The following is a 23,934-nucleotide window of genomic DNA, read 5'->3' on the forward strand; positions in this document are numbered from 1 at the left end:
AGAAGTGGCTCTACAATAATGACAATGGCAAACTGTTATTGAGTAATTATGACATAAGTGAGTGGTATAACACAGACATCCCTCTATCCCTTTCTCCCTACTCCCTCCATATCCCCTCCCTAATCCCTTTCTCCCTACTCCCTCCATATCCCCTCCCTAATCCCTTTCTCCCTACTCCCTCCATATCCCCTCCCTAATCCCTTTCTCCCTACTCCCTCCATATCCCCTCCCTAATCCCTTTCTCCCTACTCCCTCTATATCCCTTTCTCCCTACTCCCTCCATATCCCCTCCCTAATCCCTTTCTCCCTACTCCCTCCATATCCCCTCCCTAATCCCTTTCTCCCTACTCCCTCCATATCCCCTTCCTAATCCCTTTCTCCCTACTCCCTCCATATCCCCTCCCTAATCCCTTTCTCCCTACTCCCTCCATATCCCCTCCCTAATCCCTTTCTCCCTACTCCCTCCATATCCCCTCCCTAATCCCTTTCTCACTGCCTCCATCCCTTCCCCCCCCTCTCCCTTCCTCGATTTGAGCAGTATATGCCAGGGCCGAGGGCGTGTGTGTGCCCTCCCAGAGAGCCTCTCAGCGTGGAGTGGCCTAAATATTCACTTAACTCATTAACTGGTGCCGGGACCCCACTGAGACATGAATATACAGTACCAGCAAATATAGTGTTGGTATTCTCCTCTGTTCAATTTGAATCTCTTCTTCTCTTCTCTTCTCTTGCCACGAGCGTCAAACACCCAGGTCTCCCAGCAGTAGGGCAGGTGTTCCTCTACAGTGCTTCAAGTTTCTCTCTATGTGCTCTATCAAGGAAACAGAGAATGCAGCCTCAGTATCAAATCATGTCTATTGGACCTTCAGTGGGGGGAAAAAGTTGTATTACGTCAAACTTCAACTAAAAAATCAAGACAAATAACAGAAACATCATCAGTTAAAACACACAACATTATATCGCTCTAATGCATATGCTGCTGCTACTGTCTATTATCTATCCTGTTGCCTAATTACTTTACCCCTACCTACAGTTGAAGTCGGAATTTAACAGACATTAAAACTCGTTTTTCAACCACTCCACACATTTCTTGTTAACAAACTATAGTTTTGGCAAGTCAGTTAGGACATCTACTTTGTGCATGACACAAGTCATTTTTCCAACAATTGTTTACAGACAGATTATTTCACGTATAATTCACTTTATCACAATTCCAGTGGGTCAGAAGTTTACATAAAAAATTGTAGACCTTCACAAGTCTGGTTCATCCTTGGAAGCAATTTCCAAACGCCTGAAGGTACCACGTTCATCTGTACAAACAATAGTACGCAAGTATAAACACCATGGGACCACTCAGCCGTAATATCCCTCAGAAAGGAGACGCATTCTGTCTTCTAGAGATGAATTTACTTTGGTGAGAAAAGTGCAAATCAATCTCAGAATAACAGCAAAGGACCTTGTGCAGTTGCTGGAGGAAACAGGTATAAAAGTATCTATATCCACAGAAAAACGAGTCCTATATCGACTGTGGCGTACAGCAGGTCAGCCACCAGGGGGGAGACTCGTCTAGGCCTGGTAACAGATGAAGTCTACATCACGAGGCGGTGGCCACATCTGCTGGAAGTGCCAGGTCTCGACGGGCTCCGGACAGGACAAATTGGGGCTGATTGGGAGTTGGTGAGTAATCAAGGGTGGCTTGCTCACCAGCTGTCGGAGGCCCATAAAGCTGCCAGAAGGGCAGCACATAGGGAGAGGACGAGGGGAAGTGAGGTGACTTCCATGTGGTTGGATACGGTTACCCGAGCTAAGCCGAGGGAGTTGAGTTTGTTTGCCCGACAGGATACAGGAAGACCCGGAGCCCAGGAGAAGGTATCCCGGAGAGGGTCTCATGGGGGAGACCTGTTCTTTTCTTTTTGATTTATTATTTAATAAACACCCTTGAAACTGAGCTAATCATACTCTGTCCGTGTCTGATCTATGTAAACGTCTTGACCAAACCCCCTGGTCTGCCAGAATATATAACCTCAGCAAGGAAGAAGCCACTGCTCCAAGACCGCCATAAAAAAAGCCAGACTACGGTTTGCAACTGCACATGGGGACAAAGATCGTACTTTTTGGAGAAATGTCCTCTGGTTTGATGAAACAAAAATATAAATGTTTGGCCATAATGACCATCGTTATGTTTGGAGGAAAAAGGGGGGAGGCTTGCATGCTGAAGAACATCATCCCAACCGTGAAGCACGGGGGTGGCAGCATCATGTTGTGGGGGTACTTTGCTGCTTGAGGGACTGGTGCACTTCACAAAATAGATGGCATCATGAGGGAGGGAAATTATGTAGATATATTGAAGCAACATATCAAGACATCAGTCAGGAAGTTAAAGCCTGGTCGCAAATGGGTCTTCCAAATGGACAATGACCCCAAGCATGCTTCCAAAGTTGTGTCAAAATGGTTTAAGGACAACAAAGTCAATGTATTGGAGTGGCCATCACAAAGCTCTGGCCTCAATCTTATAGAACATTTGTGGACAGAACTGAAAAAGCGTGTGCTAGCAAGGAGGCCTAAAAACCTGACTCAGTGACATCAGCTCTGTCAGGAGGAATGGGCCAAAATTCACGTAACAAATTGTGGGAAGCTTGTGGAAGGCTACCCAAAACATTTTACCCAAGTTAAACAATTTAAAGGCAATGCTAACAAATAATAATTCAGTGTACGTAAACTTCTGACCCGCTGGGAATGTGATGAATGAAATAAAAACTGAAAAAATTATTCTCTCTACTATTATTCTAACATGTCACATTCTTAAAATAAAGTGGTGATCCTAACTGACCTAAGACAGGGAATTTCTACTAGGATTAAATGTCAGGAATTGTGAAAACTGAGTTTAAATGTATTTGGCTAAGGTGCATTTAAACGTCCGACTAGATCGTGCATTTGGAAAGTATTCAGACCCCTTGACGTTTTCCACATTTTGTTTGATGAGGAAAAAATATTTAGAATAAACCAATCTACACACAATACACCATAATGAAAAGTGAAAACAGTTTTTGCAGACATTTTTGCGCATGTATTAAAAATAAAAACAGATACCTTATTTACATTAGTATTCAGACCCTTTGCTATGAGACTCACAATTGAGCTCAGGTGTGTCCTGTTTCTATTGATCATCCTTGAGATGCTTCAACAAATTGATTGGATTCTACCTGTGGTATATTGAATTCATTGGACATGATTTGGAAATGCACACACCTGTCTATATAAGGTCCCACAGTTGACCGTGCATGTCAGAGCAAAAACCAAGCCACGAGGTCGAATGAATTGTCAGTAGGCATTGTGTCGAGGCACAGGTCTGGGGAAGGGTACCAAAAAAATTCTGCAGCATTGAAGGTCCCCAAGAACACAGTGGCCTCCATCATTCTTAAATGGAAGAAACCTGCTCAGGACCTCATACTGGGGCAAAGGTTCACCTTCCAACAGGACAACGACCCTGAGCACACAGCCAAGACAACGCATGAGTGGCTTCACAACAATGTCCTCGAGTGGCCCAGCCAGAGCCCGGACTTTAACCCATTTGATCATCTCTGGAGATACCTGAAAATAGATGTGCAGCAACTCTCCCCATCTAACCAGACAGATCTTGAGAGGATCTGCAGAGAAGAATGGGAGAAACTCCCCAAGTACAGCTGTGCCAAGCTTGTAGCGTCGTACTCAAGAAGACTCGAGGCTGTAATCGCTGCCAAAGTTGCTTCAACATAGTACTGAGTAAAGGGTCTGAATACTTACGTAAATGTGAAATTTCCGTTTTTAATATATTTGCAAAAATGTCTAAAAACAGATTTTGCTTTGTCATTATGGGGTATTATGTGTAGATTGATGAGGTAAACAAAAACAATTTCATACATTTTAGAATAAGACTGAACTTAAACAAAATGCGGAAAAAGTCAAGGGTTCTGAATACTTTCCGAATGCCCTGTACATATGTACCTCCATTTCCTTGTACCCTTGCACCTCAACTCGGTACTGTTACCCCGTGTATTTTGCCAAGCTATCATTGCTCATTTTGTATTTTGTCCTTGTGTTACCATTTTTCTATTATTATAATTTTTATAATTCTTTATTTGCATTGTTGGGAAGGGCCCGTAAATAAGCATTTCACTGTCAGTCTCCATCTGTTGTTTACGAAGCATGTGACAATTAAAATATGATTTGAGTAGCAATGATTTTTGATGACATCATGAATGAATCATTACAAGCCTGAGCCACGCATTGGGCTGTCACGCACACGCCCTGCATGGAATAATGCGACGAGCAACAACAACAGCAACAGTTTAAACATCCTACAGTAGCCTAACACTGTCACTATCACCAATAGCCTAGCGATGACAACAGTGACACATCAAAGGTAAAAGGCTCGTGGTGCTGAATGGAAAGCGACCGTAATCTACACGCTCCGTGCAGGAGAGAAACGCTTTTTGTAAATCACATAGACGCGGCCAATAGAAAGAGAGCAGTCACACACAGCATAGCCTACTGTAAGAACAGCCCGTTCACAAGAATCCAGTAGGCCCCTGCGATAATAACAAAAATACAAACATATTTTATCTTGTTCAGCACACAAAGTAACCGGTGATGTAAAGGTTAAATGCAACAATGTTTCACACGCAATATTTACAAAGAGATACCTAACAGCAAGCGGGTGCCACTGCCACTCACCAAATGATGATCATCTTAAACTTCACTTTTAAAGTTCACTTTGAAGGTCGACATGAAAGGCCCAATGCAGCCTTTAACATCTGGGTAAAAATGTTTTCATTAAAATGGTCAAAAACAAACAAAAATTGCATCTTGGTAAAGAGCAATTTCTCAAGCAAGAATTTTTGTCTGGGAGGGGTCTGAGTGGGGAAGAGAAACTAGCTGGTTTGGAACTGTTTTTCTTTGTTATTGGTCTATTAACTTATGAGGACGCCAGGCAGGCCAAAACTCTATCCCACCAAAACAGCCAGGCAGGCCAAAACTCTATCCCACCAAAACAGCCAGGCAGGCCAAAACTCCATCCCACCAAAACAGCCAGGCAGGCCAAAACTCTATCCCACCAAAACACCCAGGCAGGCCAAAACTCTATCCCACCAAAACACCCAGGCAGGCCAAAACTCTATCCCACCAAAACAGCCAGGCAGGCCAAAACTCTATCCCACCAAAACACCCAGGCAGGCCAAAACTCTATCCCACCAAAACAGCCAGGCAGGCCAAAACTCTATCCCACCAAAACAGCCAGGCAGGCCAAAACTCTATCCCACCAAAACAGCCAGGCAGGCCAAAACTCTATCCCACCAAAACAGCCAGGCAGGCCAAAACTCTATCCCACCAAAACAGCCAGGCAGGCCAAAACTCTATCCCACCAAAACAGCCAGGCAGGCCAAAACTCTATCCCACCAAAACAGCCAGGCAGGCCAAACTCCATCCCACCAAAACAGCCAGGCAGGCCAAAACTCTATCCCACCAAAACAGCCAGGCAGGCCAAAACTCTATCCCACCAAAACAGCCAGGCAGGCCAAAACTCCATCCCACCAAAACAGCCAGGGAGGCCAAAACTCTATCCCACCAAAACAGCCAGGCAGGCCAAAACTCCATCCCACCAAAACAGCCAGGCAGGCCAAAACTCTATCCCACCAAAACAGCCAGGCAGGCCAAAACTCTATCCCGCCAAAACAGCCAGGCAGGCCAAAACTCTATCCCACCAAAACAGCCAGGCAGGCCAAAACTCCATCCCACCAAAACAGCCAGGCAGGCCAAAACTCTATCCCACCAAAACAGCCAGGCAGGCCAAAACTCCATCCCACCAAAACAGCCTGGCTGAATTTCAGGCAGTCTTTTCAAACAATTATTTCACTAAAACGAAATTGACATTATTTTCACAATTTCACAGTACTAATCCAACTTCATAGTGTGGACATATACTGTACACTACCATTAAAAAGTTTGGGGTCACTTAGAAATGTCCTTGTTTTTGAAAGAAAAGCACATTTTTGTCCAGTAAAATAACATCAAGTTGATCAGAAATACAGTGTAGACATTGTTAATGTTGTAAATGACTATTGTTAGCTGGAAACGGCAGATTTTTTTATGGAATATCTACATAGGCATACAGAGGCCCATTATCAGCAACTATCACTCCTGTGTTCCAATGGCACGGTGTTAGCCTTTTAAAATTATAACCTTGGATTAGCTAATTGATCATTAGCAATTATGTTAGAATAGCTGAAAACTGTTGTTCTGATTAAAGAAGCAATAAATCTGGCCTTCTTTAGACTAGTTGAATATCTGGAGCATGAGCATTTGTGGGTTCGAGTACAGGCTTAAAATGTCCAGAAACAAAGAACTTTCTTCTGAAACTCATCAGTCTATTCTTGTTCTGAGAAATGAAGGCTATTCCATGCGAGAAATTGCCAAGTAACTGAAGATCCCGTACAACACTGTGTACTACTCCCTTCACAGAACCGCCTCAAACTGGCTCTAACCAGAATAGAAAGAGGAGTGGGAGGCCCCGGTGCACAACTGAGCAAGAGGACAAGTACATTATAGTGTTTAGTTTGAAGTCGGAAGTTTGCATACATCTTAGCCAAATACAGTTTTTCATAATTCCTGACATTTAAAATTCCCTGTTTTAGGTCAGTTAGGATCACCACTTTATTTTAAGAATGTGAAATGTCAGAATAATAGTTGAGAGAATGATTTAGTTCAGCTTTTATTTCTTTCATCACATTCCCAGTGGGTCAGAAGTTTACATACATTCAATTCGTATTTGGAAGACCCATTTGCCATCTATTTTGTGAAGTGCACCAGTCCCTCCTGCAGCAAAGCACCGCCACAACATGATGCTGCCACCCTGTGCTTCACGGTTGGGATAGTGTTCTTCAGCCTGCAAGCCTCCCCCTTTGTCCTCCAAACATAGTGATGGTCACTGGCCAAACAGTTCTATTTTTGTTTCATCAGACCAGAGGACATTTCTCCATAAAAGTACGATCTTTGTCCCCATGTGCAGTTGCAAACCTTAGTCTGGCTTTTTTATAGCGGTTTTGGAGCAGTGGTTTCTTCCTTGCTGAGTGGTCTTTCGGGTTATGTTTGATATAGGACTTGTTTTACTGTGGATATAGATGATTTTGTACCTGATTCCTCCAGAATCTTCACAAGTACCTTTGCTGTTGTTCTGGGATTGATTTGCACTTTTCGCACCAAAGTACGTTCATCTCTAGGAGCGGTATGACGGTTGTGACGTCCCATGGTGTTTATACTTGCATACTATTGTTTGTACAGATGAATGTGGTACCTTCAGGCATTTGGAAATTGCTCCCAAGGATGATCCAGACTTGTGGAGGTCTACAATTGTTTTTCTGAGGTCTTGGCTGATTTCTTTTGATTTTCCCATGATGTCAAGCAAAGTTTGGAGGTAGGCCTTGAAATACATTCACAGGTACACCTCCAATTGACTCAAGTGATGTCAATTAGACTATCAATTAGCCTAGCTTCTAAAGCCATGACATCATTTTCTGGAATTTTCCAAGCTGTTTAAAGGCACAGTCAACTTAGTGTATGTAAACTTCTGACCCACTGGAATTGTGATACAGTGAATTATAAGTGAAATAATATGTCTGTAAACAATTGTTGGAAAAGTTACTTGTGTCATGCACAAAGTAGATGTCCTAACCGACTTGCCAAAACTGTAGTTTGTTAATGAGAAATGTGTGGAGTGGTTGAAAAACGAGTTTTAATGACTGCAACCTAAGTGTATGTAAACTTCCGACTTCAACTCTATCTGCAATATTACAGCTAATCTACCCCCTAAACAAAAACTCAAACTAGGATACCGCTCGCACTCAGCAGTGACTTGTCTAGGCTTTCGAGAAGGCGGAAGTAGAAAAAAACTGCCCCACCCATTGCAAAATGTGATTGGTTGTTTTCTCTCTCACTCCAAAATTCTGCCCTAATACAGTTGAATGCAGATGCATTCCGCCTAGCTTCTGAGGGCCTAGCCAATGGCTAGCTAGATTTTTCTCCCCAGAGACCACCAAAGAACAATCCTAATTGGATTTTGTTTATGTTCAGTATTAACCATTCCCTTTCCAACACAAACTGAAGAAATTCAATAGAATATCGTTTAAATTGAAGAAAAGATTAAATATAAATTACAACTAAATTTAAATACAAAAATATAAATCATTTTATAAATCATTATGAATCATTTTGTGCTGAATGCCCTTACAGTTCCCCACTGATCCTTAGACTACATCTCCCATGAGGCCACATCACAGTGATCAAGCCCACTCCTTGTCGCATTTTGGAGTTGGTTGGTTCATTTGAGTTCATGCCTGGTAGACTCGTTCATAATAAATGGTTCAAATGGAAACTGTCTGCATATTACGAGCTTAGATGAAAAACCAGCAACGTGTTCGCAGCAACCTGCTTTCCCCAGGGCTTCTTGCAAATGGAACAACTGTCAATGATGTAACTTGAGAGTGGTGAATGTCTATGAATGTATCCCAAATGGCACCCTATTCCACATAGTCCACTACTTTCAGCCATCCCTCTGGGCTCTGGTCAAAGGTGCACAATATAGGAAATATGGTGCCATTCAACACGCAGGCAGGTGGTGTAACACATTGACACCATTCCAGATGTCCAGTCTGGTGCTTCTTCAATAAGAGGGGGGCAGTAAAGAGAAAGAGGAGGAGGGCATATTCTTAGGCCTCAGTGCAATTAAAGTGCTGTAATTAAGTGTGGAGGCTGCACAGACAGACAGACAGACAGACAGACAGACAGACAGACAGACAGACAGACAGACAGACAGACAGACAGACAGACAGACAGACAGACAGACAGACAGACAGACAGACAGACAGACAGACAGACAGACAGACAGACAGACAGACAGACAGACAGACAGACAGACAGACAGACAGACAGACAGACAGACAGACAGACAGACAGACAGACAGACAGACAGACAGACAGACAGACAGAGAGGCTTGTCACCAGAGCATAGCACTGTGCCATTACTGTCCCAGCCAGCTGACAGCTGAAATGCCATCCACACATTAATACACTCTCTAGTGTCAACACAGACACAGAGTCATACACTTAAAAAAGACACTGCTCAACACTGAAAGTAACACATCCATACACATTAAATGTGTGCGCACACAAACACAGCACAAAACACTCATACATCCTGCCCAAAATTGTCTCATTGGAACATGTCAAAATAGGCACATTTAACCTGCTTTGCCTGGAGAGTTGAAGTTCAAACACGGTTTAAATACAGATAAGCTGGCTATAGTCCTACAGGTAACCATGGCGATGTGCCAGACAGACGGAGAATATTAGAGAGCTTCATCCTCACAGGGAGAAACAACAACCTGTCTACCCAGAACCAGACTGTTACACAATAAGAATGATATGATCATCTAGGATCATAGGACTGAGGAACTCACTGATTGTCTAATCGGTCAGGACAGAGTTCTTAGAATGGGCCCCTTCAATGTGTCTGCTTCAGTTGGCTCTGATAATTAACCATCCATGTACACACAGTCACAGCACCCTTGTTAGTGGCCCCTTCTATCAGACTTACACACACTCTCAACCTCAGTCACTGGAGACACACATACCCATCCTTGCAAACCTCCAAAAGCAACCACCCACACAATCACGCAGAGTCAAATTGTTCTGTGCCATCAGTGCAGTGTGTGTGGTTTGGTTTAACTATCCTTGTGGGGACCAGAAGTCCTCACAAGGATAGTAAAACAAGGAACATTTCCTCAGACCCTACAAGTAACAATGCTATTTTAGGCTTAGGGGTTAGGCTTAGGGTTAGGGTTACAATTAAGGTTAGGGTTAGATTTAAGGTTGGGTTTAGGTTTAGCGTTAGAGTTAGGTTTAGGGAAAATATGATTTTGAAAGGGAATAAATGTTTTGGTCCCCACAAGGATAGTAAAACAAAAGTGTGTGTGTGTGTGTGTGTGTGTGTGTGTGTGTGTGTGTGTGTGTGTGTGTGTGTGTGTGTGTGTGTGTGTGTGTGTGTGTGTGTGTGTGTGTGTGTGTGTGTGTGTGTGTGTGTGTGTGTGTGCGTGCGTGCGTGCGTGCGTGCGTGCGTGCGTGCGTGCGTGCGTGCGTGCGTGCGTGCGTGTGTGTGTGTGTAGAGAGAGAGAGCGATGGAAGAGGGGGTGGTAGAAAGAGCAGAGCCATAATAAGAAAATCAGAGGGAGAGAGAGAGAGGCAGTGCGATTAGACCTCTATTTTGTCAGGGGTTTGCTATTTAAACGCCGTGAGTGTAACCGGTGTGGCTAACTAGATAGCGGTGCGCGCTAGTGGCATTTCGATCCGTGGCGTCACTTGCTCTGAGACCTTGAAGTAGTTGTTTCCCCTTGCTCTGCAAGGGCCGTGGCTTTTGTGGAGCGATAGGTAATGATGCTTCGTGGCAGGCAGTTGTTGATGTGTTCAGAGGGTCCTTGGTTGAAGCCCAGTTTAGGGCAAGGAGAAGGACGGAAGCAACACTGTTACATGAGCAATGTACCTTCTGTAGATACAGTATGGCTGTAACAGATTACTGTCTGATCTTCCTGGGCTTGGTGTAGATGATTGTTGTGCATCTGGTATATGTATCTTGTATGTGAAACTATTTTCTGTTTGTATCATTAAGTATTATCTATGACTAATTCTTACGTTGAAGACACACTCACGCACACAGACACACACACACACACACACACACACACACACACACACACACACACACACACACACACACACACACACACACACACACACACACACACACACACACACACACACACACACACACACACACACACACACACACACACACTTACACACCCTCCACCCCCACTTCCCCCCTCCACACACAGCAACACACACACACTAACCTCTCCCTGTCCCTTTGCCACCAGCCCTGATGCATGCAGTGGTGTTTGGTAACGTGACTGCCATCATTCAGAGGATGTACTCTCGACGCTCCCTCTACCACACCCGTACCAAGGACCTGAAGGACTTCATCAGGGTCCACCGCCTGCCCAAAGCCCTGGAGCAACGTATGCTGGAGTGCTTCCAGACAACCTGGTCTGTTAACAATGGCATCGACGTCAGCGAGGTGGGTTATAACAAAAGTGGACTAAGCAGTCCCTCTCTTACGACTATGCTGCCTCTCTCTCTCTCTCTCTCTCTCTCTCTCTATATATATATATATATATATATATATATATCTTTCTCTCTCTCTCTCTCTCTCTCTATCTCTCTCTATCTCTTTCTTTCTTTCTCTCTCTCTCTCTCTCTCTCTCTCTCTCTCTCTCTCTCTCTCTCTCTCTCTATCTCTCTCTCTCTCTCTCTCTCTCTCTCTCTCTCTCTCTCTCTCTCTCTCTCTCTCTCTCTATCTCTTTTCTTTCTTTCTCTCTCTCTCTCTCTCTCTCTCTCTCTCTCTCTCTCTCTCTCTCTCTCTCTCTCTATCTCTCTCTCTTCTCTTTCTTTCTCTCTCTCTCTCTCTCTCTCTCTCTCTCTCTCTCGCTCTATATATATATATATATATCTTTCTTTCTCTCTCTCTCTCTCTATCTCTCTATCTCTTTCTTTCTCTCTCTCTCTCTCTCTCTCTCTCTCTATCTCTCTCTCTCTCTCTCTCTCTCTTTTATTCTTCTCTCAATTCAATAACATGTTTTGCCTCTCTTTCTTCCCCCTATTCTACATCTTCAACTTTCTCTCTCACCTGTCAATCCTCTCTGTCCAAACTCTATCTCTCATCTTTTATTCTCTCTTTCTCATCCCCCATTCTCTCTAGTTGTTGAAGGACTTCCCAGACGAGTTGAGGGCGGACATCGCCATGCACCTGAATAAGGAGCTGCTGCAGCTGCCGCTGTTTGAGTCGGCCAGTAGGGGGTGTCTGCGCTCCCTGTCCCTCATCATCAAGACATCGTTTTGCGCCCCGGGAGAGTTCCTCATCCGCCAGGGAGACGCCCTGCAGGCCATCTACTTTGTCTGCTCCGGGTCCATGGAGGTGCTGAAGGACAACACTGTGTTGGCTATACTAGGTAAGGAGACATAGGGCACACAGACTCACGCACGCAGGCACACATGTACACACACACACACGCACCCAGGCACACACACATAAGTGCATATACCTGATGACACACACATTCTAACAGACCTGCTTTTGTTTTCTAAACAATCACACAATACACATGCATTTGCAGTGAATTACACAGCCTGGTCTCATAGACTAGACGTAGCATAGTAAACATATATCCGGGACACCCAGATTATGTTACGTTTGGTATTAGACTAAAGTAAGGTGGTTGGTCGGGGTGGATGGGTAGGCATAAAACACAAAAGCTACTTTGGCAACTACTTAGCATGTTAGCTAATCCTTCCCCTAACCCTAAACTTACCCCTAACCCCTAGCCTAGCTAACGATAGCCACCTAGCTAACGTTAGTGTTAACCACCTAGCTAATGTTAGTCACAACAAATTGGAATGTCACACTATTTGCAAATTCGTAACATATTGTTCAAACTGTAAATCGTATCATACATATCATACATATCATACAAAATGGATGATGGACATCCACAAATTCATGCATACCATATGAAACGTAACATATCACAATTGGTATGTCCCGGGTTTACATTTACTATGTTACGTGTACCCCTGAGTCCAGGTTGAAATACAGGGGACCACTGGATTGGAAACCCCCTAACCCCAATCTATACCAGTTTAAATCTAGTTAACCTTTACAGTATCAAGAAGCTGGTGCATCATATAAGTAAATATCTCATATGTTATATCTACAGGCTGATCTGTATTGATGGGAACTAGGCTATATTATGACCAGAGAGATCACTCCAGATTCAAGTAGAAATGTGGCATTTTTGCAGGTCCCCAGGATGTCAGGAGAAGCTGTCAAAACTGTCCACTAGGGGCAAAAAACAACAACTCAGGAGCTGGAATTAAACCAGCAGTCTATGGAGTTGGAGCTCACTGCTTAGACCACTGAGCCATCCATCCACAATGAGTTAGCAAGGCCAGTCTTAATTCATGGCTAAACTTAACCTGGAGGTGTTTTTCTGTTTTAACCCTATCCCAAACCTTAATCCTTGACTTAACCAATCAGAATGAATGCCTGAACTGTTAACCAATCGGAATTATTGCCTGATCTTAACCCTAGAGTTATTCCTATTTTAACCCTATCCCAAACCCTAACCCTTAACTTAACCAATCAGGGTGAAATGAAGTGAGTTACTAGGCAAAAATAGATGTTTGTCCAAGGACGTCAAGAAATGACATGAGACTGTGATATCTTGTTGCAGAATGAGGAATTATTGGCAGTTGGAAAAGTCATTCAAGGCCATGTAAAGAAACAACAAATTAATGTACAAGTACCCCCTCCCACACAGACAAACACACCCACACAGACAAACAGAGTTGACTGTGTGACAGACTGACATAGGATCCTGTCTCAGTACACTACCGGACAAAAGTTTTAGAGCACTCATTCAAGGGTTTTTCTTTATTTTTACTATTTTCTACATTGTACAATAATAGTGAATACATCAACACTATGAAATAACACACATGTAGTAACCAAATAAGTGTTAAACAAATCATAATATATTTTATATTGAAGATTCTTCAAATAACCACCCTTGCCTTGATGACAGCTTTGCACACTCTTGGCATTCTCTCAACCAGCTTCACCTGGAAAGCTTTACCAACAGTCTTGAAGGAGTTCCCACATATGCTGATCACTTGTTGGCTGCATTTCCTTCACTCTGCGGGTCCAACTCACCCCAAACCATCTCAATTGGGTTGAGGTCAGGTGACTGTGGAGGCCAGGTCATCTGATGCAGCTCTCCATCACTCTCCTTCTTGGTCAAATAGCCCTTACACAGCCTGGAGGTGTGTTGGATCATTGTCCTGTTGAAAAATAAATGATAGTCCCACTAAGCTCAAACCAGATGGGATGGCGTATCGCTGCAGAATGCTGTGGTAGCCATGCTGGTTAAGTATGCCTTGAATTCTAAAGAAATCACAGATGGTGTCACCAGCAAAGCAGCCCCATGCCATAACACCTCCTCCTCAATGCTTCACGGTGGGAAATACACATGTGGAGACCCTCCATTCATCCACACGTGTCTCACAAGGACACGGCAGTTGGAACCAAAAATCTCCAATTTGGACTCCTGACCAAAGGACAGATTTCCACCGGTCTAATGTCCACTGCTCGTGTTTCTTTGGACCAAGCAGGTCTATTCTTATTATTGGTGTCCTTTGGTAGTGGTTTCTTTGCAGAAATTCGACCATGAAGGCCTGATTCACACTGTCTCCTCTGAACAGTTGACGTTGAGATGTGTATGTTAGTTGAACTTTGTGAAGCATTTATTTGGGCTGCAATTTCTGAGACTGGTAACTCTAATGAAAGTATCCTCTGCAGCAGAGGTAACTCTGGTTCTTCCTTTCCTGTGGTGGTCCTCATGAGAGCCAGTTTCATCATAGCGCTTGATGGTTTTTTGCGGCTACACTTGAAGAAACTTTCAAAGTTCTTGAGGTTTTCGTATTGACTGACCTTCAAGTCTTAAAGTAAGGATGGACTGTCGTTTCTCTTTGCTTATTTGAGCTGCTGTTCTCATAATATGGACTTGGTATTTTACCAAATAGGGCTGTCTTCTGTATGCCCCTACTACCTTGTCACAACACAACTGATTGGCTCAATTGCTCAAAGAAGGAAATCAATTCCACAAATTCACTTTTAAGAAGGCACACCCATTAAATGAAATGCATTCCAGGTGACTACCTCATGAATCCGGTTGAGAGAATGCTACGAGTGTGCAAAGCTGTCATCAAGGCAAAGGGTGGCTATTTGAAGAAATTCAAATATAAAATATGTTTTGAATTGTTTAATTATTTTTTTGGTTACTACATATCTCGAAATGTGTTATTTCATTGTTTTGATGTCTTCACTATTATTGAACAATGTACAAAATAGTACACATTTTTTTTAACTCTTGAATGAGTATGTGTTCTAAAGCTTTTGACCAGTAGTGTAAAGTGGCCACAGTCAATAAATTTCACAGAGAGCTGACGTTCAATCAGACAGACCTGGAGACTGAGAGGAGACCTAGCTCATTGTTGTACTATCCTTGTGGGGACCAAAATTCTAAATCCTATTATCACTATCCCTTAATCCTAACCCTAACCCTTAACCCTTAACCCTTCCCACCCATTCCTTCTTACCCCTGTCGTGTCTTTGGCTATGCCGGATTAAGTGATATGACATGCTATTCTATAAAATAATTTATCCGTAATTAATATTACCTGATTGAGCTAATCATGTAAATGTAATTAACTAGAGAGTCAGGGCACCACGAAATAATATTTATAGAGCTATTATCTTCTGAATAAACTCTTAAAGAGAGTTTTTACATCAATAGCAGTCAATATTAATCATCACTTTAATTCAGTCTCATCTGAAAGTTGTACATTCTTGGTTATCTTCACGAACCCTGGCTAACAAGTTGAATCAGCAATACAAAATTTTGGTTTAATTATTTATTTACTAAATACCTAACTAATCACACACAATTACACATATACATAATTAATCATAACTTGATTACCAATTACGTCATGAAGGAAAACGTCCCTAGCGGGCGGAACAGATGACAGCTGTTTACACAAAAGAAAAGGGTCTGGGTTTGAGTGAAAGAGTGGGAAGACTGAGGAACAAAGAGCGAAGCTGTGCTATCGTAAATACAGTATCTTATGCATTCTAAATTACCGCCCATTTGGAGAAAAAAATGCAATAAATATTTACTCTGAGCTGCGCTTCGGTAGGTTAATGGTAGATGGAAGGCCGTATTGCCCAACCGAGTCCTTTGTGCTTTGAAGAATGTCTCTGCTGGTAAATTGGATACGTTGTAGTAATGTTGTTGTGTGGTAGACGGAATACTCTGTCTGTTCCTTCCTAAACTGTGTTTGCAGCTGCTGTTGCTAACTCAACGGATAGGAGGTATCACTTCTGTAATGAATAAGAGTTCAAAGTTCATACTATTCGCAACCAAAGCTCACGCTGATGTTGGCTTCGTTCTGTAGTTGTTATCTGAACCATTCTGACATTGGACCGTCGTCCTCACATCCTCGGAACAGGAGGTTATATTGTCGTCAAGGCTTTATATAGGAAGGGAGAGGAGGGCGTGTTTGAAAAGTTTTATAGCCCATGTCCCTTCACAGGGGCGGGCCACTGATTGAGCAGAGCCCTACCTTATGAAAATCCAAATCTCACATTTTAAATTGAACAACAATTCCATGTGAATCAGATAACTCTGATGTGTAGACTTTCCACTGTAGAGTTTGTCATCTTATCATTGATTGTCTCAGATGACAACCGAACTGACATCATATTCATTAAGTACCACCGCATCTGGATTACCAGAATATAGTTAATTTCCCCCCACCTTCTGATGTTCCCGGAATCTCTATGCTAACCAAGGGTTTTGCAAATATAACATCAGTAGGGTAGAGAGAGGAAAAAAGGGGGGAAGAGGTATTTATGACTGTCATAAATCTACCCACAGGCTAACGTCATGACACCCCGTCTTAGAGGGATACTGCTCCTACATAATTCTAGGGTCTATTGAACCATGTCCCCTCCCTCACAGCCCTCGTTCCATGGCCACACACATGAATTCAAATAGCCCTAATGCTGAAATGCAATGACAACTCCAGTGCCACTTCCTCTGTCTCTCGCTCTGTCTGTTTTCTTTCTCTGTCTCTGTCTCTCTCTGTCTCTCTCTGTCTCTCTCTGTCTCTCTCTCTCTCTCTCTCTCTCTCTCTCTCTCTCTCTCTCTCTCTCCTACTCTGTCTTGCTTTCCCTTTCTCTCCTTCCCTTTCTCTCTAAGTCTTCTCTTCTTTCCCCTGGATCCACACCCCCGTTTCAAGTTATATTTGACGTGCCTCAACTCAATATACAGCAGTAATCACGAAACCTTTGTCAACATAAATATACTTCTTCAGCGTATCACTATAGGCCCTGCGTTAAAGGACTAACCATTCCAGGCACGAAGACTCACACGTCAGTAGACACACACACTTTTCTAGCTCACGTCATCACCCACAAACACACACACTTCTGCTCCCGCCCGTGGACTAATGTATTGGCTCACACACACACACCTATCATCATTATGCACATACAGTGTTTTCAACCAGTGATGCATAAAAACATGAAACAACACACACAGCAAGCACATCTATTTACATATAAATGGAGGGGGAGCTGTGTCTTCCAAGTGTATTGTGTGATAGCAGACCCCATAGTCATGTGTAATGATGAAGGTCAAGCCTCTAGCGGTTAGCATCAAAATGGCTGCTTTAGTTTCCTCGTTTAAAGGTGATGATGTCCCACATGCAGCACTTGACTATCATTCAAAGATGCTATGTAAAGAGGGCGTTATATGGCCTCGGGGTCGGTAGCATTGCTGGTTTTCAAGCCTTACCCTCTAATGAGGGACTGATTGAGTCTTGACTTCCAGGGAAAGAAGAAAAGCATCAGCGTTGCTAACCTTGAGGCCCTGGTTTGAGTGTCGCTGGTGGAGGGTTTCACGTTGATGCATGATCCCCCTTCACTTTTCACTCTGCTGCCGTCCTTTACAGACCAGAGTGTTCAGCGGGACACATGTTCAGCCGACTGCAGACTGCGTGTGATTGTACAGCGTATTGCTGCCTTAATAGAGATGTTATGTGGTTGTATAAGCAGTGGGTCCCATCATGTGTGTGGTTCGATAGGTGTGTCTGTAGGGATAGGAGGGATAGGACGCACTTCTCTATGGGGTGCGTGTGTTCGCGTGCATGTGTATGTTATTGTAATGTGTAAATAGTGCAGAGTAGTCAGCAGTACATCGAGCTGTCCATCAACATAGTGTGTCAGACCTTCGTCTATCTGTCTGTCGCTGGAGCAGAGAGAGAGGGATTTGCGCACAGTATCATCTCCTTAAATATGTCCCCAAAGCAACATATCAAATGATCTCTATTCAAGTGGAAGGTCAAGTCAATACTTTGTGACTTTCTATAGGATGTGGTCTTTCATTCATTCCCTTTTTCTTGTTCAGTATATTCTCTTGTGTCTGTGTCTTTCTTGATTCTAACAGCACATCTCTAGCCTTTGTTTCTCTCCTTCCCTCGTGGGGGGGGGATAAGCAAGCAGCTCCTGTGTCTACTGACGTGTGAGTCTTCGTGCCTGGAATGGTTAGTCCTGTAGCACAGGAGCTATAGTGATGCGCTTTATGGTTACTACTGTATATTTAGTTGAAGCGCGTGGAATATAACTTTAATCAGGTATGGAGAGAGGGAGATAGACATAGAGAGAAAGAAAGGGAGACAGAGAGAGAGAGAGAGAGAGAGAGAGAGAGAGAGGAGAGAGACATAGAGAGAAAGAAAGGGAGACAGAGAGAGAGAGAGGGCGAGAGGGAGAGAGACATAGAGAGAAAGAAAGGGAGACAGAGAGAGAGAGAGGGCGAGAGGGAGAGAGACATAGAGAGAAAGATAGGGAGACATAGAGAGAGAGGGAGAGGGAGAGAGACATAGAGAGAAAGAAAGGGAGACAGAGAGAGAGAGAGGGCGAGAGGGAGAGAGACATAGAGAGAAAGAAAGGGAGACATAGAGAGGAGAGGGAGAGAGACATAGAGAGAAAGAAAGGGAGACAGAGAGAGAGAGAGAGAGAGAGAGAGAGAGAGAGAGAGAGAGAGAGAGAGAGAGAGAGAGAGAGAGAGAGAGAGAGGGAGAGAGAGAGACATAGAGAGAAAGAAAGGGAGACAGAGAGAGAGAGAGAGGGTGAGAGGGAGAGAAGAAGTGGCACTGGAGTTGTCATGGCATTTCAGCATTAGGGCTATTGGGATTCATGTGTGTCCATGGAACGAGGGTTGTGAGGGAGGGGACATGGTTCAGTAGACCCTAGAATTATGTAGGAGCAGTGTCCCTCTAAGACACGGTGAGAAGGCATGGGTGGAAATGCTCCAGATAGTCTAATTATGCACCTTTGTCCTACTGCTACTGGAAAATCAACAACAACAAAACCCTCTTCCAACACATTTGTTACTTGTTTTCAATGGGATTACACTGAGAATAATATAGTGAAGAATAGTACTTTGGAAATTCGCTGTACTTCCTCTGTAGATTTTCTTTGTGACTTCTTTCTCCATCCTCCTCCTCACTCCTGTTTCAAGCATCACTCTCTTCCTTAGTCTTGCTCTCCTTCTATCTCTGTGTGTTGGTGTCTTATAAAGTATTCATTATTTCTGTCTCCTCTCGCACGCATAGAGACAGAGAGAGACAGAGAGAGAGAGAGAGAGAGAGAGAGAGAGAGAGAGAGAGAGAGAGAGAGAGAGAGAGAGAGAGAGAGACAGAGAGAGAGACAGAGAGAGAGACAGAGAGAGAGAGAGAGAGAGAGAGAGAGAGAGAGAGAGAGACAGAGAGAGAGACAGAGAGAGAGAGAGAGAGAGAGAGAGAGAGAGAGAGAGAGAGAGAGAGAGAGAGAGAGAGAGAGAGAGAGAGAGAGAGATCATGCTCCAGTGGGTCTAGTCCTGTCTGTCTGCCCCCGGGGACTATGGAAGGGGACAGATAGGTGTTAGCGCTGAGCAGCCACCGACTGACTGGGTCCTCCTGGGGGATTTGTAGCTGGAGGTCAACTGAGCTGGAAACAGTTTTTTCTAACGTCACTAGGCAGAATAGAAAGGTGCCATCAGATAAACAGATGGAGGGATGGATATCAAATATCAAACTTTTTCAAATATACTGTCTTAGCCCAGTCACCACCATCCTGTGACAAATCCCTCTGTATGACTCAATGGCTTTTTGAGAAGGCCTTTCGTGTCGGTTTGGCCGGACGAGAGAGAGAATATCCAGGTGATAGCTATGATCCCTTAGTGATGCCACTTGTTATATCCACTTCAATCAGTGTAGATGAAGGGAAGGAGGCAGGTTAAATAAGGATTTGTAAGCCTTTTAAGCACTGAGACAACACTTTCCTGTGTCTATCAATAATGGTCCACCACCCAAAAGACATCCAACCAACTTGACACAAGTATGGGAAGCATTTTAATCAACATGGGCCAGCATCCCTGTGGAACGCTTTTGACACCTTGTAATCCATTCCACGACGAATTTAGGCTGTTCTGAGGGCAAGGGGGGGGGGGCAACTCAATATTAGGAAGGTGTTTGTAATGTTTGGTATACTCAGTGTGTGTGTGTGTGTGTGTGTGTGTGTGTGTGTGTGTGTGTGTGTGTGTGTGTGTGTGTGTGTGTGTGTGTGTGTGTGTGTGTGTGTGTGTGTGTGTGTGTGTGTGTGTGTGTGTGTGTGTGTGTGTGTGTGTGTGTGCGCACATTACAGTTTTTTTCAATTGTTAAAGTGCATTGGTCAAAACTGAAGTCACATTGTCAAAATTCTTCACACAGTCAGCGAAATAGAAGTCTGTGGACCAAACAGTGAATAATTTGTCATTGCTTTCACACAAAATGCATTCGATGACCACATTCTCCGAAATCCATGATCTCTTTTCTCATTCATACTCCACCACCTGCAAAACTATATATTTGCAGCATATGTTTTCAAATGCTGACACACTGTTTCCAAAACTGTTAAAAAACACATTCAAAACAGAGTGATGGCAAATGTTGTGCATTTCTGCAGTAACCAGATTGAAACAGAAAATCTCAGCAGAATATTTCATCATTCCAAACACAGCTGATTGTAATTTCAGCTGAAAGCCGACCCAAGTGTCCTGTTCTTAGTCTCGTTACCAAACACACAAAAGAGGACGGCTTCGGAATGATTTAGTTTGGAAACATGAATCAAGGAAGACGGGTTGGTGGGGAAAGAAGAGTGGCAGGGAGAGGGAGACTGCGTGGAGGACAAAGGAGAGGAAGACCAAGAGCGGTGGTCTCTAACGAGATAAGGGTCACAATTATTGACCATGTTGTAAACCATGGTCACTCTCTGAGAGAGGCCGGTTTAAGGGTGCAACCAAATCTGCAGCGTTCAACAGTTGCATTAACAGTACGAATTTTCCGGAAAAACCAACAGGTGAGATGTGTGTCCTTCAATGATAATTGAACTACATATTACAGTGCAATACAGTATGTTCACATTTTTAAATGTACTGACATTTTGAAATAAATGGATTGTTTTGTGTTTTTCAGTAGGATACAAAGGTTGCCTCCTACAGGAGGGAGAGGAAGAATATTATCAGATGTGCAGGAAATTGCCATTGTTGACATGGTAATTGGCAACAATGTAATAAAACTGCGGGCAATTTGGGACAGAGTGCTGGCAGACAATATCACTTTTGGGAATGTGAATACGGTCAGCACAACAACAGTTGCCGGAGTCCTAGAGAAACATAAAATAAGGAGGAAGCAGCTGGACTCGGTACCCTTCGAGAGAAGTGCCAGCGGAGGAGAGAGGGGCCAGAAACCTACCTTCGTTGTTGTGTGAGATAATGTGGCATTCCACCACTCTGCTGCAGTCACAGACTGGTTTGCTGCACATCCCAGGATGTCAGTATTATTCCTGCCTCCATACTCCCCCTTCCTAAAACCCATAGAGGAGGTTTTCTCTGCTTGGAGGTGGAAGGTTTATGACCACCATCCACATGACCAGATGTCCTTAATGGATACCATGAATGCGAGGTGTGGAGACACTTCTCCTGAAGACTGGCAGGGTGTGGAGACACTTCTCCTGAAGACTGGCAGGGTGTGGAGACACTTCTCCTGAAGACTGGCAGGGTGTGGAGACACTTCTCCTGAAGACTGGCAGGGTGTGGAGACACTTCTCCTGAAGACTGGCAGGGTGTGGAGACACTTCTCCTGAAGACTGGCAGGGTGTGGAGACACTTCTCCTGAAGACTGGCGGGGTGTGGAGACATTTCTCCTGAAGACTGCCAGGGTGTGGAGACACTTCTCCTGAAGACTGCCGGGGTGTGGAGACACTTCTCCTGATGACTGGTAGGGTGTGGAGACACTTCTCCTGAAGACTGCCAGGGTGTGGAGACACATCTCCTGAAGACTGCCAGGGTGTGGAGACACTTCTGAAGACTGGCAGGGTGTGGAGACACTTCTCCTGAAGACTGCCAGGGTGTGGAGACACTTCTCCTGAAGACTGGCAGGGTGTGGAGACACTCCCCCTTGAAGACTGGCAGGGTGTGGAGACACTTCTCCTGAAGACTCGCAGGGTGTGGAGACACTTCTCCTGAAGACTGGCAGGGTGTGGAGACACTTCTCCTGAAGACTGGCAGGGTGTGGAGACACTTCTCCTGAAGACTGGCAGGGTGTGGAGACACTTCTCCTGAAGACTGGCAGGGTGTGAAGACACTTCTCCTGAAGACTGGCAGGGTGTGGAGACACTTCTCCTGAAGACTGGCGGGGTGTGGAGACATTTCTCCTGAAGACTGGCAGGGTGTGGAGACACTTCTCCTGAAGACTGGCAGGGTGTGGAGACACATCTCCTGAAGACTGCCAGGGTGTGGAGACACATCTCCTGAAGACTGCCAGGGTGTGGAGACACTTCTCCTGAAGACTGCCAGGACTGCCAGAACTAGAACCCTCACAGTACTGTACAGTATGAGTGATTATACTATACATGTTGATGAGAACTAGAACCCTCACAGTACTGTACAGTATGAGTGATTATACTATACATGTTGATGAGAACTAGAACCCTCACAGTACTGTACAGTATGAGTGATTATACTACACATGTTGATGAGAACTAGAACCCTCACAGTACTGTACAGTATGAGTGATTATACTATACATGTTGATGAGAACAAGAACCCTCACAGTACTGTACAGTATGAGTGATTATACTATACATGTTGATGAGAACTAGAACCCTCACAGTACTGTACAGTATGAGTGATTATACTATAATGTAGTCTTTTTTGTCATTATAATTGCAGCCCTGGAATTTCAGGAATTTGTTTTTTGTTTCAACTTTTTATTTTTCACAATAAAATGTCTACATGCAAAGATATATCAAAAATAAAGGCTATTGAAGCAAATAGCTGCATTTCTGATTCATTCTTGTTACATATACTTTAGTACAGTCAATAAAGTGAAAATGTGTTCTTATTCTATGAAATACTGATTTATGTGACAAATCATTCAAACTTCAAAGACAAGTTCATAATTTATGTAGTGCTCCCTGTTACTGTTTTTTAGGTCAGTGTGTTAGGAGTGACTATGCTTTCTGAGTGAGAATGGTTGATAGAGTGGCTTGAGTATTGACCGATGCTTGTTAGCAATTGAAAAAAATGTAAGAACACCATAACTCTAACCAGTCATCAAACCAGTATCATCTGACCTTTTGAGACCCTGACATGATCTATGGGTCACGTGTGTCATAGATCCACATGTCAGGGTCTCAAAAGGTCAGATGATACTGGATTGATGACTGGTTAGAGTTATGGTGTTCTTAATGTTTGGTATACTCTGTGTGTGTGTGTGTGTGTGTGTGTGTGTGTGTGTGTGTGTGTGTGTGTGTGTGTGTGTGTGTGTGTGTGTGTGTGTGTGTGTGTGTGTGTGTGTGTGTGTGTGTGTGTGTGTGTGTGTGTGTGTGTGTGTGTGTGTGTGTGTATTAATCTGCCAAGCTCCCAGCCTATATCTCTAATTGTGGCACACACATGAATGAGAAGGAAGGCAGGTGAGCCACATCACAGCTCAGATTATTAATGGATGGATATGAAAGGATTAAAACCCTTGGATTATCAATCCAGAGCTGTAAAACCAAGCAGGGAGCAGTGGAGCACGGCCCATAGAGTACATCTAGCTAGGTCTACTTTCAAACACAGAGGTGCCTGGGAGTCTCTCTCTCAATTTCAATTG

At 43.8% G+C, this 23,934-nt stretch overlaps 1 protein-coding gene across 1 annotated transcript in view; it reads left to right on the plus strand.

The window, feature by feature from the left end:
• Window positions 1–23,934, plus strand: part of LOC124043965 (potassium voltage-gated channel subfamily H member 8-like) — a 185,429-nt gene that overhangs the window by 151,566 nt on the left and 9,929 nt on the right. Inside the window, exons 10-11 of the mRNA XM_046363157.1 lie at window positions 10,959–11,158; window positions 11,840–12,089. Coding sequence (XP_046219113.1) covers window positions 10,959–11,158; window positions 11,840–12,089 — 450 coding nt within the window. The remainder of the gene's footprint in view (window positions 1–10,958; window positions 11,159–11,839; window positions 12,090–23,934) is intronic.

This window comes from Oncorhynchus gorbuscha, linkage group LG09 (genome assembly GCF_021184085.1).
Source record: "Oncorhynchus gorbuscha isolate QuinsamMale2020 ecotype Even-year linkage group LG09, OgorEven_v1.0, whole genome shotgun sequence".
Taxonomy (NCBI): Eukaryota; Metazoa; Chordata; class Actinopteri; order Salmoniformes; family Salmonidae; genus Oncorhynchus; species Oncorhynchus gorbuscha.